Genomic DNA, 15,883 nt, shown 5'->3' with positions numbered 1-15,883 from the left:
GATGTCAATCACTGGATTGCCTGGTCCAGACTCGATTATTTACAGACCGCCGTCATACAACTGGAATATTGCTAAATGCGGCGTTAAACAACAAACAAACAAACAAACGGTAATCTTCACGCAATGGGCGAGCTTAGCATCGATGTATTTTTATTGTTTGTTTGTGCCGTCGTCAACACGAGTTGACTGCCACGATAGATAAACTTCTATGTGCCGAATATTTTTCATTGTAATTTTAAATAAAGAATGCATTTGCTACGTTCATGTGCAGGTGGAAAAACCCCGTCAAAGCCAGAAAAAAATCAGTCTCGATTTTCTACTGAAACCGATTCCATTGGGCGTTAGGGCCCGTGAAGACCCGGGGTAATTAGGAATATATGCTGAAGATGATTGGTTGGTTGGTTTGTTGTTTAACGCCGCACTCAGCAATATTCCAGCTATATGACGGCGGTCTGTAAATAATCGAGTCTGGACCAGACAATCCAGTGATTAATATCATGAGCATCGATCCACGCAATTGGGATCGATGACATGCATCAACCAAGTCAGCGAGCCTGACCACCCGATCCCGTTAGTCACCTTTTACGACAAGCATAGTCGCCTTTTACGGCAAGCATGGGTTGCTGAAGACCTATTCTACCCCGGATCTTCACGGGTCGCTGAAGATGAACGCGTAAATGTTGAGTTGGAGTTGTTGTCTTTAAATACCCCACGTCCACTGGCACAGAATTAACCGATTCAACCCATAAAGATGTGATATTTGTCTCCACAGTAAAACAAAGTATTTATCTGTAGTTTGGGTAGAAAGGTGGACGTACAGGTCAAGGTCAAGGTCAATGGTAAACAGGGTCAGATAACGAGTATCAAGACGTTTCAGGCTGAGAACATCAATGACAAATCAGTGACTGACACTTATCTCGCTACTACTGCTACAACTGATCCAAATGATACAACTCGGGCTTTGAACGACTTTGTATTGCACAACATCATTGCGCCAGTACTTGAAACATGGGGACATAATCTCGCAAACACATCACATGGTAGCAGTTCGTTCCTGGATGTCTGCAGGTAGGCTTGTGTGTCCATCACTCAGCTCCAACTGTCCTGTGTCGGGGGTCCTTTAGTCAGTCTGTGTCGGGAGTCCTTTAGTCAGTCTGTGTCGGGAGTCCTTTAGTCAGTCTGTGTCGGGGGTCCTTTAGTCAGTCTGTGTCGGGAGTCCTTTAGTCAGTCTGTGTCGAGGGTCCTTTAGTCAGTCTGTGTCGGGGGTCCTTTAGTCAGTCTGTGTCGGGAGTCCTTGAGTCAGTCTGTGTCGGGGGTCCTTTAGTCAGTCTATGTCGGGAGTCCTATAGTCAGTCTGTGTCGGGGGTCCTTTAGTCAGTCTGTGTCGGGGGTCCTTTAGTCAGTCTATGTCGGGAGTCCTTTAGTCAGTCTGTGTCGGGGGTCCTTTAGTCAGTCTGTGTCGGGGGTCCTTTGGTCAGTCTATGTCGGGAGTCCTTTAGTCAGTCTGTGTCGGGGGTCCTTTAGTCAGTCTGTGTCGGGAGTCCTTTAGTCAGTCTGTGTCGGGGGTCCTTTAGTCAGTCTATGTCGGGAGTCCTTTAGTCAGTCTGTGTCGGGAGTCCTTTAGTCAGTCTGTGTCGAGGGTCCTTTAGTCAGTCTATGTCGGGAGTCCTTTAGTCAGTCTGTGTCGGGAGTCTTTAGTCAGTCTGTGTCGGGAGTCTTTAGTCAGTCTATGTCGGGGGTCTTTAGTCAGTCTGTGTCGGGGGTCTTTAGTCAGTCTGTGTCGGGAGTCTTTAGTCAGTCTGTGTCGGGAGTCCTTTTGTCAGTCTGTGTCGGGGGTCTTTAGTCAGTCTGTGTCGGGAGTCCTTTAGTCAGTCTGTGTCGGGGGTCTTTAGTCAGTCTGTGTCGGGGGGCCTTTAGTCAGTCTGTGTCGGGGGTCCTTTAGTCAGTCTGTGTCCGGAGTCCTGTAGTCAGTCTGTGTCGGGGGTCCTTTAGTCAATCTGTGTCGGAGATCCTTTAGTCAGTCTTTATCGGGAGTCCTTTAGTCAGTCTGTGTCGGAGGTCCTTTAGTCAGTCGTTATCGGGAGTCCTTTAGTCAGTCTGTGTCGGGGGTCCTTTAGTCAGTCTGTGTCGGGAGTCCTTTAGTCAGACTGTGTCGGAGGTCCTTTAGTCAGTCTATATCGGGGGTCCTTTAGTCAGTCTGTGTCGGGGGTCTTTAGTCAGTCTGTGTCGGGGGTCCTTTAGTCAGTCTGTGTCGGGAGTCCTTTAGTCAGTCTTTATCGGGAGTCCTTTAGTCAGTCTGTGTCGGAGGTCCTTTAGTCAGTCTTTATCGGGAGTCCTTTAGTCAGTCTGTGTCGGGGGTCCTTTAGTCAGTCTGTGTCGGGGGTCCTTTAGTCAGTCTATATCGAGGGTCCTTTAGTCAGTCTGTGTCGGGAGTCCTTTAGTCAGTCTTTATCGGGAGTCCTTTAGTCAGTCTGTGTCGGAGGTCCTTTAGTCAGTCTTTATCGGGAGTCCTTTAGTCAGTCTGTGTCGGGGGTCCTTTAGTCAGTCTGTGTCGGGGGTCCTTTAGTCAGTCTGTGTCGGGGGTCCTTTAGTCAGTCTGTGTCGGGGGTCCTTTAGTCAGTCTGTGTCGGGGGTCTTTAGTCAGTCTGTGTCGGGGGTCTTTAGTCAGTCTGTGTCGGGGGGCCTTTAGTCAGTCTGTGTCGGGGGTCTTTAGTCAGTCTGTGTCGGGGGTCTTTAGTCAGTCTGTGTCGGGGGGCCTTTAGTCAGTCTGTGTCGGGGGTCTTTAGTCAGTCTGTGTCGGGGGTCCTTTAGTCAGTCTGTGTCGGAGGTCCTTTAGTCAGTCTGTGTCGGGGGTCTTTAGTCAGTCTGTGTCGAGGGTCCTTTAGTCAGTCTGTGTCGGGGGTCCTTTAGTCAATCTGTGTCGGGAGTCCTTTAGTCAGTCTGTGTCGGAGATCCTTAAGTCAGTCTGTGTCGGGGGTCCTTTAGTCAGTCTGTGTCGGAGATCCTTAAGTCAGTCTGTGTCGGGGGTCCTTTATTCAATCTGTGTCGGGGGTCCTTTAGTCAGTCTATGTCGGAGGTCCTTTAGTCAGTCTGTGTCGGGGGTCCTTTAGTCAAATCTATATCGGAGGTCCTTTAGTCTGTCTGTGTCGGGAGTCCTTTAGTCAGTCTGTGTCGGGAGTCCTTTAGTCAGTCTGTGTCGGGGGTCCTTTAGTCAGTGTGTGTCGGGGGTCCTTTAGTCAATCTGTGTCGGGAGTCCTTTAGTCAGTCTGTGTCGGAGATCCTTAAGTCAGTCTGTGTCGGGGGTCCTTTAGTCAATCTGTGTCGGGGGTCCTTTAGTCAATCTGTGTCGGGGGTCCTTTAGTCAGTCTGTGTCGGAGGTCCTTTAGTCAGTCTGTGTCGGGGGTCCTTTAGTCAAATCTATATCGGGGGTCCTTTAGTCAGTCTGTGTCGGGGGTCCTTTAGTCAGTGTGTGTCGGGGGTCCTTTAGTCAATCTGTGTCAGAGATCCTTTAGTCATACTGTGTCAGGGGTCCTTTACTCAGTCTGTGTCAGGGGTCCTTTACTCAGTCTGTGTCGGGGGTCCTTTATACGGTGTAGCATACAGTGTGGTGTAAACTAGTTTTATTATCATATTCTTCAGTTTAATGTCGCATAAACCTGCATTTGACAAAGATGGTTATTTTATTCAGCCTGACCCACAGGTTGACCATGCTGGACGTGGAGTTGCTGCAGAGACTGCCCTACTCGGACCAGCTCCTTGACCTGGCCAGGCGGTGTGAGAAGTGGCTACCAGGGAGCCTCACCGGCCGGGCTGTTCTGGTAGGGACGGCCGTGGGGGTGGCGGTCTATCTGGTCACCAAGAAGAGGTACAAGCTACCCCCGGGGCCCCGAGGCTGGCCCCTACTCGGGAATATGCTAGGTAACCTAATATTTTTAAAGTTTAAAACCATGTTTCGACTTTGGCTTCCACATTGAACTTGGACGGTGGGGGAAGCCTAGTGGTTAAAGCGTTCGCTCATCACGCCGAAGACCCGGGTTCGAGTCCCTACATAGGTACAATGTGTGAAGCCCATTTATTGTGCCCCCGTCGTAATATTGCTGGAATCTTACCAAAAGCGGCGTAAAACCATACTCAATCAGTCACTCAACGTTAAACTGAGACCGTCAGAGTGAGTGAGTGAAATTGAATAGTCACATGGGCAGTATTTCAGCAACTAGGTGTTTTCGTACTTTGCAAATTTCCCAGGATTTTATCATCCAGAAAAATAAGTCTGCCTGTTTCGTTGAAAGACCAAGGTGTTAACTGAATGATTCGTATATATACATGTACGTTTATCTCCTAGATTTCCAAAATACGACCATGTATGAGAAGATGAACCAATGGAAGACGAAGTACGGACCAGTTATAATGTTTCATATGGGTAAGACGCTTATCTTAGCATGTTTCATATGGGTAAGACGCTTATCTTAGCATGTTTCATATGGGTAAGACGCTTATCTCAGCATGTTTCATATGGGTAAGACGCTTATGTTAGCATGTTTCATATGGGTAAGACGCTTATCTTAGCATGTTTCATATGGGTAAGACGCTTATCTTAGCATGTTTCATATGGGTAAGACGCTTATCTTAGCATGTTTCATATGGGTAAGAGGCTTATCTTAGCATGTTTCATATGGGTAAGACGCTTATCTCAGCATGTTTCATATGGGTAAGACGCTTATGTTAGCATGTTTCATATGGGTAAGACGCTTATCTTAGCATGTTTCATATGGGTAAGACGCTTATCTTAGCATGTTTCATATGGGTAAGACGCTTATCTTAGCATGTTTCATATGGGTAAGACGCTTATCTTAGCACGTTTCATGTGTACAAGAAATTAATCTCAGGATATGTGTAACAAACATGAAATACTCATATCTCCCGCCAACATGTCATGTCCGGTTGTGTGGAGCACTACCCCCATTTTAAAACTTAGTCAAAGTCGTTTTCGTGGAAACTCGTACAATATATTTGTAAAAAAATCCCAAATTATCAAAAGGTACTCGTTCACCACTAGACCTATCTATGTGCCAAGTTTGGTGAAGATATCTCTCATGGTTTTTTAGTTCTGCTCCGGAAACGAAACATGACGGACGGGGGAGGTCGGGTAGCCTAGTGGTTAAAGCGTTCGCTCGTCACGGGTTCGATTCCCGACATGGGTACAATGTGTGAAGCCCATTTATGGTATCCCCAGCCGTGATATTGCTGGAATATTGCTTAAAGCGGCGTAAAACCATGTTCACTCACTCACTCACGGACGGACGGTCGGCGCTCATTCCTTTGTCCCTCTTCCACTTCGTGGCGGAGATAAAAAAAACAAAACAAACTTAATGTTATTATGTTTCATACCAATATGAAACTTATCTTACCTTGTTTTTCTTGTAAGTGTGAATAACTTATAAATGGCTTATTGGTAAAAGAAACTGGTATGTAGTGAGTGAGTGGGTTGGGTTCAACGCCACTTTTAACAGTATTCTAGTGATACCACGGCGTGTCAGCTTAATGTGGGAAGAAAACACGAAGTGATACAGGTCTTTGATCACCACTTCGGTGAAACCCACGAGCACGGGTATGGCGCTGACAAACCTAGAAACTAGGAAACTCGTATCCCCAGCTGGTATGTACTGTTTAATGCTACTATGGGGGCGGTCGGGTAGCCTAGTGGTTTAAGCGTTCGCCGAAAACCCGGGTTCGATTCCCGACATGGGTGCAATGTGTGAAGCCAATTTCTTGTGTCCCCCGCCGTGATATTGCTGGAATATTGCAGAACGTTTCATTTGGTACAACTTGATTACCTCATCATATTTCATATTACTATGACATGTTTATCTTGTATCTTGTTCATATTAAATTGATTGCCTCACCATTTTTGATATTAAAATGATTAGCTTTATAATTCACCATGTTTAGAACATGAAGACCATTCTCATCTCACCATGGGTAATATGGATATTAGTTCCTTAGAAACGACATTGTCATGAACATATGTATATTAGAGTACGTATTATTCCTTATATAATTAAACTCTTAAGAAGTCAGCCTTGTGTGGACAAACTCCCATGCAATCCATGCGGACTAAAATGAGGATCGGGTGTTTTCAATGTGTGCTCTTGCTATCAACCACTGTTTTTTCTCGTTATTTACATTTGGCTATGATATTTCTGAAATAACGCTGCCTGACTTTCAGTCATTCAATCTTATTGAAATACATAAATTTCGAGGCCCGTGAAGAGCCGGGCTAGAATAGCTATTCAACAACCCATGCTTGCCGTAAAAGGCGATTATGCTTGTCGTAAAAGGCGACTAACGGGATCGGGTGGTCAGGCTCGCTGACTTGGTTGATGCATGTCATCGTATCCCAATTGCGTGGATCGATGCTTATGATATCGAACACTGGATTGTCTGGTCCAGACTCGATTATTTACAGACCGCCGTCATATAGCTGGAAAATTGCGGGTGCGAGTGCGGCATTAAACAACAAACCAAAACTCAAAACATAAATTTCGAAAGGCATAAACAATAGTTCGTCTTATAACCATATAATCTTGATCATGTCGATATTCGGATGATTTTTATTTGTTTGTTCTTTGTTTAACGCCGCACTCGGCAATATTCCAGTTGTATGATGGCGGTCTGTAAAAAATCACCAGATAATCCAGTGATTGACAACATGCTCATCGATCTACATTATTTAGCTACGATGACACTCACAACCAGGTCACTGAGCCGGATCACCCGATCCTGTTATTCGGATAAGTAAACAGCGAGTTGCGCCCTATCACGTTGAAGACATGTACTCCAGCAATCATATATCACAACGTACTTCTTCAGATACTGATAAGCTAATTTATTGCACCTGTATCTGTAGGCCCTGAACGGATGGTATCCCTTAACAGTATTGACGTTGTGATGGAGGCGCTCGTCAAACGACAGGCCGACTTTGCTGGGAGACCACAGTCCTACTCGTGTCTGTAATATTTGAAGATATTTTTAACTAACGTTTTATGATTTAATTGTTAACTGTTGGTAAAGTGAATTATATACCCATTCCTTTTCACGTTAGTAGTACTGGTCATGTGACACGTGATAGAATTACAGGGGCTCATTACTATAACGATGCAAAAGTTATGCTCATATCTTTAATACATATTCAAGCATGTTTCTATAGGTTTCTAACTTAAGATGTTGTTGTTTGTTTGTTTGTTTGTTGTTTTACGCCGCACTCAGCACAATTCCAGCTATATGACGGCTCTAACAAAAGAACGCTTGTTGAGTTTAGCATTTGGGACATACGCTCTTTCATTTGAAAATAAAGGGCGGTCGGGTGGCCCAGTGGTAAAATCGTTCGCTCGTCACGTCGAAAACCCGGGTTCGATTCCCGACATGAGTACAATGTGTAAAGCCCATTTCTGGTGTCCCCCGCCGTGATTTTGCTGGAATATTGCTAAAAGCGGCGTAAAACAATACTCACTCACTCGCTTAAAAATACAAGTCAAAGAGGTTTAGATTAACATTTCTATTACAACTTACGCACTCGCTGGTAATCAATATTATGTTGTTTCTGATCAGCCTTACTTTTGAGCGATGGGGGAAGGAACATTGTGCTTGGCAACTACAGTCCCACGTGGAAACTGCACAGAAAGTTGGCCACGAAAGCCTTAAGGTACGTATGCTAGCATACTATCAAACGAGGGGCGGTCGGGTAGCCTAGTGGTTAAAGCGTTCGCTCGTCACGCCGAAGACCCGGGTTCGATTCCCGACATGGGTACAATGTGTGAAGCCCATTTCTGGTGTTCCCCGCCGTGATATTGCTGGAATATTGCTAAAAGCGGCGTAAAAACCTCACTCACTCACTACTATCAAACGAATACAAGTGTACATCTAGTAGCGGCCTTCGGTCAATATCGGTTTCTTGGGTCAATAAAACAGACAGCTATATGTGAGCGCGTCTGTAAATAATCGTATCTGAACCAGACAATCCAGTGAATGGGGGGAAGAGTGAGGCTTTTGGCTTCTTCCTCTCAGAAATCCACGTGCAGCCTGTCTTGCTCGTGGCGGGGTATGAGGGATTTTATTCCGGGTGATAAATTTAATTTCCCCCAAGGTGGGATATATAGTATTTTATCAAGATCACGTGGACCAATCAGATCCGTTCATTCTGACATCGAAGTATGATAAAACTGTTTCAGACACTTCATGACAGGAAGCAGACTCGAGGTTGGCCTGGAGCGATCCCTCAGTAAAGGCATCGAGCTGATGAAACAACAAACGGGACCATTCAACCCCCACAATATTATATCTCTAGTTGTCTTCAACATCATCAACAATATGTGCTTTAATGAAACGTAAGTACGTGATCATATTCTAAATAAAATAATTACATTTTCAAATCGATCATCGCTTTAAAGGAACCCCTAGGTTTTATATCTTTGTTGTTTAACGTCACACACAGCAACGTACCAGCTTTATGACGGTGGCTGTAAATAATCACGTCTCGATCAGGCAATCCAGTCATTCATATTGTGAACAACGATCGAAACCCTGGGGGTTCAATTTTTGTTTGTTTGTTGTTTAACGCCGCACTCAGCAATATTCCAGCTATATGACGGCGGTCTGTAAAATAATCGAGTCTGGACCAGACAATCCAGTGATTGACATCATGAGCATCGATCTACGCAATTGGGACCGATGACATGTATCAACCAAGTCAGCGAGCCTGACCACCCGATCCCGTTAGTCGCCTCTTACGACAAGCATAGTCGCCTTTACGGCAAGTATGGCCATGGGTTGCTGAAGACCTATTCTACCCCGGAATCTTCACGGGTCTCGGGGTACAATGGTACAGTGGGGTCACCGAGCCTGGCGGCCCGATCCATTTGGTCGCCGGTTACGACCAGCATTGGTTGTTGGCGACGTTTTCTAACTCGGAATCCCAACTTCTCTTATTATAGACAATCTAGACCATTCCTGTCAAGGATTTCATAGAGATGTTCAGCCACTGTCAAAATGCAATCATAAACAATACATTTCATAATCATGAGAAATATCTGCGAAGAACGAGTCCACTGTACCATTCCGACATGTATTTAGACTTGACAGCTTAATATTGTTGGTTTGGTTTGTTGTTTAGCGCCGCACTCAGCAATATTCCAGCTATATGACGGCGGTCTGTACATAATCAAGTCTGGACCAGACAATCCAGTGATTCACAACATGAAGACAGCGTAATAAACTGAGGGGCAAAAGAAAGTATAGGGAGGTTTGTTTTTTTATAATCAGTACATGTAATTAAAAATTGTAAGAATTATTAAATTTGATTATGTCCATTCACGCAAATGTTTTTTTTTATAAAAGATAATCCGTGGCTAGGTACGTTTATGAAAAAAAATGGTTCTTATGAAGACAAGGATAAGAATATAATTTGCAATCACGTGACCCCTAATATGCTTGAAAAAAGCAAATATATTGATTTTCAAAGATAAAATGTCTAAGATACCCATTAGCAGTTGTGTACTATGCGGAATGTTTTTTTTTTTAATTTTTAAAAGATTAAAATCAAATTTTCTTTTTAACACACACTCACAAACACGCACGTACGCACGCGCGCTATATCAGTGCAATAATCTTGAACGCGACGTTAAACCCCATTTCCCCCTACCTTCGTTTGTTCCTCAGTTTATGTACTAACAATAGATCAAACTGAATGCAACGCCAAAATTCTTCTCATCTTGCATTCCAGGTGTGACCTGGAAGACACGTATTTTAAGGACATGATATCTGGCCTAGACGCCTTCCTGCACGAATTCGGCAGCGGCGTCCTCGAGGATGTCATCCCGCCTCTCCGCCTCTTCCCCACGCAGCAGCTGAAGCGGTTGATGAAGCTGGCTGATCAGTTCTTCGGTTACATCAGGCGGGATATCGAAAAACATAGGCGGACCTTCTCAAAGGGTACGATACAGAAGTTGGTTGGTTGGTTGGTTTGTTGTTTTACGCCGCACTCAGCAATATTCCAGCTATATGACAGCGGTCTGTAAATAATCGAGTCTTGACCAAACAATCCAGTGAATAATATCATGAGTACGATCCACGCAATTGGGATCGATGACATGCATCAAACAAGTCAGCAAGCCTGACCACCCGATCCAATTTGTCGCCTTTTATGACAAGCATAGTCGTCTTTTACGGCAAGCATGGGTTGCTGAAGACCTATACTACCCTGGATCTTCACGGGTCCCGGGGCGTAGTGGTAGACCAGTGGTTAAAGCGTTTGCTCGTCTCGCCGAAGGCCCGGGTTCGATTCCCCACATGGGTACAATGTGTGAAGCCCATTTCTGGTGTTCCCCGCCGTGATATTTCTGGAATATTGCTAAAAGCAGCGTAAAAATCCTGCTCACTCACTCACTCCGTTCTCCATTTAGATCTGTCGAGAAACAGTGACTTGGTCAGTTGTAAAAGTTTATGGTCGGATGTTTGGTCGGATAGTTTATTGAATTTATCATTTAACTTAGACATTTGTCCATGACATAAGGCTATGACATAAAACATGTATGTCATACCCCAATGACATATGTAAACAAATTAGATAACCGGAAACGGCAATGTTTTCACTGGTGCACGTAAACTGGTGTTTATACAAACATGGAATTCTTTGATCATGTTGTTGGAAACAACGTTGTACTAGATATTGACGTTAAATCTTACCAGATGATTTTTGGACGGTGGGGTAGGCTAGTGGTTAAAGCGCTCGCTCGCCATGCCGAAGACCCGGGTTCGATTCCCCACATGGGTACAAAGTGTGAAGCCCATTTCTGGTGACAATCATTTGAATGTGTCGTCATGGTAACCTGTGGCGTCACAATGGCCTGCAAAGCATTGTGTTTGTTTTTGTTTGTTTGTTCTTTAACGCCACACTCAGCAATATTCCAGCCATATGGTGGCGGTCTGTAAATAATCTAATCTGGACCAGACAATCCAGTGATTGACATCATGGGCATCGATCCACGCATTTGGGAAATGGGAATATATATTTACGTTTTGGGTAGTATTGTAAATAGAACATCGTTCAACGTCACACAAATATTTGTTATAATATATAAGGTCAATTATGAACCGCAAGATTACAATCAGACTTTCTCAGATCTTTCACAGCCTTCAGGGGTGCTGGCAGGAGCAAAAAGAGTTAACTTCACAGTCTCTCTTTTTACCGGGTACCAATACATTGCTTGGTGAGGCAAATACCGGCACCTCATGCTTGACCAACGTGTCATGCATAGAACCACAAGAACAGGTACAATGCAGTTATATCCTGATTTTCGATTCTTGTTCGAGCGTCCGCCCGGAGAGTGGTAGGTCCGGGGTTCGATCCCCGGCCGCGTCATACCAAAAGGCGTTAAAAGATGGTACTTGTTGTGACCCTGGCTGGCGCTCGGCATTAAGGGGCTAAAACAAGGACTGGTCGGCTCGGAGTCAGTATACTATGTCTGAGTGGGGTTGTCATGTTAAACTGCGGTATGGTATCTCAGTGAGCTAGCACTATAAATCGTCATCAGTCAGGACTAGTACAAGCACACACACACACACGTGCATGCACGTCGCTATGTAAGTGCAATAATTTTGGCTGCGACGTTAAACCCAATTTCACCTCATCTTCTATTCTTATGTACGACGATTCAAAAGCCAAAATGTCCATGTTTCCAGAATGATCTTATGCTTTTTTAACAGATAACATTCGCGACTTCTGTGACGCTATGCTATTAGCCCAGGAAGAAGCGCAAGAAGAAGAGGACCCGGAAGTGATGTCACAAATAACAGACTCTCACGTGACCATGACAATGGGCGACATTATGGAAGGTAAGGGCATCTGTAATGTCCCCGATTATGACCCCAGGTTTGTCAGTCAGACCAACCCGTGAAGATTCGGGTCAGAATTGGTCTTCAGCAACCCATTCTTGCCGTAAGAGGCGACTTATGGGATCGGGTGGTCAGTCTCGCTGACTTGGTTGAGGCATGTCATCATATCCCAATTGCGTGGATCGATGCTGATATCAATCACTGGATTGTCTGGTCCAGACTCGATTATGTACAGACCGCCGTCATACAGCTGGAATATTGCTGAGTGCGGCGTTAAACAACAAACAGACAAATCGCCAGCCCATTCCCGTTGGTTTCTTTAAACCGTTTATCGTCTAAGAGTCGAGTTAACTTTACGTTGTCCTGTCCCATAAACCTGACGTGCTCGGTGGTAACTGAAATACGTTTATTTAAGTACTTACTGATCATATTAATATCATAAATTTGAGATTGGTAGCGAGAGTGACAGTTTACACTGAATACAACAAGGAAGTCATGTGGATATTGTTTATGCTGACATACAATACGTACCCTGTATCCTCTATAGCCGGGGTTGATACGTCCCGCTACACCCTACTGTGGACGCTCTTGTACCTGGCCATGCACCCTGACATCCAGAAGAAGGTGCACGAGGAGGTGGATCAGACCCTAGGTGAGGTCGCATCAAACAAATGCAATCATTTAAGGACCCGTGAAGATCCGAGGAAGAATTGGTCTTCAGCTACCCATTCTTGCCGTAAAAGGCAAATATGCTTGTCGTAAGAGGCGAACGAGATCGGGTGGTCAGGCTAGCTGACTTGGTTGATGCATGTCATCGTATTCCAATTGCGTGGATCGATGCTCATGATGTCAATCACTGGATTGTCTGGTCCAGACTCGATTATTTTCAGACCGCCGTCATATAGCTGGAATATTGCAGAGTGCGGCGTAAAACAACAAACAGTGATTCAAGTAACATTTATCTTGCAATACTATGATACACGTTCATAATTAACAGGGAGAGCGGAGACATTTTCAACAGCGAATTACTTACACAATCTGTCTAGACGTTTACAACTGGATGTACTTGATCAGGTGTAAGGAGTTCACCAGCGCCATATTCCACAAATATTAGAACATTTTGCAAAGCAGGGTCGCTTGTACCATTCTGATTATGTCATGAGCATGTGTTTATTGAGCACTATCATATTGTGATAAGGGGCGGTTGGATAGAGAGTTGTGGTTAAAGCATTCGCTCGTTGCACTTGAGACCCGGGTTCGATTCCTCACATGGGTACAATGTGTGAAGCCCATTCCTGGTGTCCCCCGCCGTGATATTGTTGGAATACTGTTAAAACGGTCTCAAACCCACCTCACTCACTCACTCACTCACTCACTCACTCACTCACTCACTCACTAAAGTGATCATAACACCAAGCGCATTCCAACAATAGAAGCCGCTGTTCTTGAAGTCTGTGAACTAAAACAATAGATGAGGCGATCGGACTTGCTGTGATTTCTAAATTTGTGTCATGGCGCCCCTGTTGCGCTGGACGTGCTCATGCTTTCACTCACCGGTTTGCCTGGTCCAGACTCGATCACTGACAGTCTGTCGAGATGTAGCCGTAATATTGCTGAATGTGGCGGGAAAAAAATCACTCAATGACAACTGTTCCCTAATACGAAAGGCAAACGCAAAATATTTCCTTAAATCAAAGTTGTACAAAATTAAGGATACTAACCTGTACTCGCCATTACATTATGATGTGTTGTTCAGGTCAACGTCGATTTCCCCGAGTGTCCGACAGGAGTGATCTCCCCTACACCGACGCGGTGCTACATGAGAGTATGAGAATTTCTACAGTCCCTCCTCTTGGCCTTCCGCATACCACACTGTGCGATACCAAAGTCGGTAAGTCGGTATACCCCACCTTGTGGATACTGGGAAAAGTTTGCATGCGTCTCTGCCTCTGACAGATTACAAGTTATAACTGGTCCCAATCAACCAATGCCAGTCGTAACAAGCAGCCAAATGGATCGTGTGATAAGGCTCGGTGATTTGGTTGAGGGAGTGTCATCATACTCCTTCAAAAGTCCAGTTTCCACCCTTGTCGAACTTGGCTGGAATTCCTGGGCTCGATCTTAGCGCCACCAGTGGCTATTACGAGTTATGTCCCTCCTATAGACCAATCAGATTCCACCTCTCGTATCACTTGCACTTGCTTCAAACAAAATCAAAATGGCGGCGCCCAGTCAAGACGATCTGGTCGATAATCAAGATCTATATTGTGATAAAACGGGTTATACATCGCGAAGTGCATCAAATGACGTGAGTACTTTTGGGGTTGAGTTCCGACCGGGATTCGAACCACACTCTCAGAGTGAGGCGCCTAGTCTCCAGCGCACATTGTCACACAACTGGCAGTCGAGGTCACGTATTTTGTATACCCCCCTGATAAGTGTAAATTGGCACGCCCCCCCCCCCCCCCCCCCCCCGGCCGAAAGCTATAAATACACAACGCCTTTAAGAATGTGGTCAAATGTAACAAATGTTATATTTTTGATAACACTTTCTTAGAAATTCAAATTCTTGCACTTTTGGGTTCGGGATCCGGGATTCGAACCAAGACTCTCTAAGTGAGGCACCTATTCGACAGTACAGTACTATTAACTCCAATGTCCACATTAACAAAGTGGGATCGATGACATGCATCAACCAAGTCAGCGAGTCTGACCACCCTATCCTATGAGTCGCCTTTTACGACAAGCATAGTCACCATTTACGGCAAGCATGGGTTGCTGAAGACCTATTCTACCCCGGAATCTTCACGGGCCTCAACACCCAAGTAAATAAACTTCAGTCTATAAACATTCTGAAAAAAGCAGGGCAAAAGAGAATGCATGACAAAAGTCGACACTCAACTTCTAAATTAAACATTTTCAAAAATAAGTGTTTTCGGTGTCTCAAAACTTAAGTAATCAATTTTTGTATCCAACGTCGAACCTTTATACTGGTCCCTAAGCGTTGTCCCTTCTTATTCGAACTTACGTTAAACTACCCGATTAGAGTTGTACGCATACATGTCTATTATCATGTATAAGCAGCATACTACTATATATAGATGTATATGCAATTATATATTTCAACCTGTCTTCAGGGAACTACGATATTCCAAAAGGCACCATGGTAATCATAAACCATTACGCTCTGCACCATGACCCGGAACAGTGGCGTGAACCGGAAGTATTCAGCCCAGAGAGGTTTCTGGACCAAACTGGCAAGATGGCCGCTAAACCAGAAAGTTGGCTTCCGTTCTCCGCCGGAAGGAGAGTGTGTCTCGGAGAGAGCGTGGCCAAACCCGAGCTTCACCTCTTGTTGGCTGGCATTATGAGACATTTTAAAGTGTCTCTCCCACCTGGAACCAAATTGAACTTTGCGCCATATGGGGGATCCTTTGCAAATGTGCCTCGTGGCTTTGATATCGTTGCAGAATCAAGGTCATAGCTTCTACCATAGGTCTGTCATTCTGTACACGGGTACTGAATTAATTATTAATTGGATTTGCCAAATGTGCATGGATGGTGATACGTGTAAATAAATATAATTGATTACTCTTTTTTATCTTTCCTTATGAATATTTGTTTCAATGTGCAGCGGGATAGATAAATAGTTTTAAACAGACCTCAGAGCTGATACCTGTGAAGATCCGGAGTAGAATAGGTCTTCAGCAACCCATGCTTCCGTAAAAGGCGACTAACGGGATCGGGTGGTCAGGCTCGCTGACATGATTGATGCATGTCATCGATCCCAATTGCGTGGATCGATGCTCATGATATTAATCACTGGGTTGTCTGGTCCAGACTCGATTATTTACAGACCGCCGTCATGTAGCTGGAATATTACTGAGTGCGGCGTTAAACAACAAACCAACCAACAACCAAATAGAGCTGGGTGAACGAATTTTTGTCAATTCGTATTGGTAAGGTAATCTCATGAACTCACCAGGGTGGTGTT

The 15,883-nt window shown here is 44.8% G+C and overlaps 1 protein-coding gene across 1 annotated transcript; it reads left to right on the top strand.

The window, feature by feature from the left end:
• The first annotated feature begins 1,006 nt into the window (after positions 1-1,006).
• Positions 1,007-15,483, top strand: LOC124124079 (steroid 17-alpha-hydroxylase/17,20 lyase-like). Its single transcript, XM_048388688.1, has 11 exons — positions 1,007-1,068; positions 3,701-3,918; positions 4,343-4,420; positions 6,908-7,006; positions 7,609-7,702; positions 8,229-8,384; positions 9,779-9,987; positions 11,761-11,889; positions 12,437-12,541; positions 13,646-13,780; positions 15,027-15,483. Exons 2-11 carry the CDS (start codon positions 3,708-3,710, stop codon positions 15,371-15,373), a joined length of 1,563 nt encoding a protein of 520 aa, XP_048244645.1. The 5' UTR covers positions 1,007-1,068; positions 3,701-3,707; the 3' UTR covers positions 15,374-15,483.
• Positions 15,484-15,883: the final 400 nt, after the last annotated feature.

This window comes from Haliotis rufescens, unplaced genomic scaffold (genome assembly GCF_023055435.1).
Source record: "Haliotis rufescens isolate VD_foot unplaced genomic scaffold, xgHalRufe1.0.p SCAF_76, whole genome shotgun sequence".
Lineage (NCBI taxonomy): Eukaryota > Metazoa > Mollusca > Gastropoda > Lepetellida > Haliotidae > Haliotis > Haliotis rufescens.
The sequence above is the reverse complement of the archived record's forward strand: the minus strand, read 5'-3'. Positions and strand labels throughout refer to the sequence as shown.

What these genes read in the sequence shown, in the direction of transcription:
- LOC124124079 (XM_048388688.1), top strand. Translation starts at nt 3,708, where the DNA reads ATGCTGGACGTGGAGTTGCTGCAGAGACTGCCCTACTCGGACCAGCTC. An exon ending in TTGGCCACGAAAGCCTTAAG is followed by an intron (nt 7,703 to 8,228) that starts GTACGTATGCTA and finishes AAACTGTTTCAG; the next exon opens with ACACTTCATGACAGGAAGCA. An exon ending in AATATGTGCTTTAATGAAAC is followed by an intron (nt 8,385 to 9,778) that starts GTAAGTACGTGA and finishes CTTGCATTCCAG; the next exon opens with GTGTGACCTGGAAGACACGT.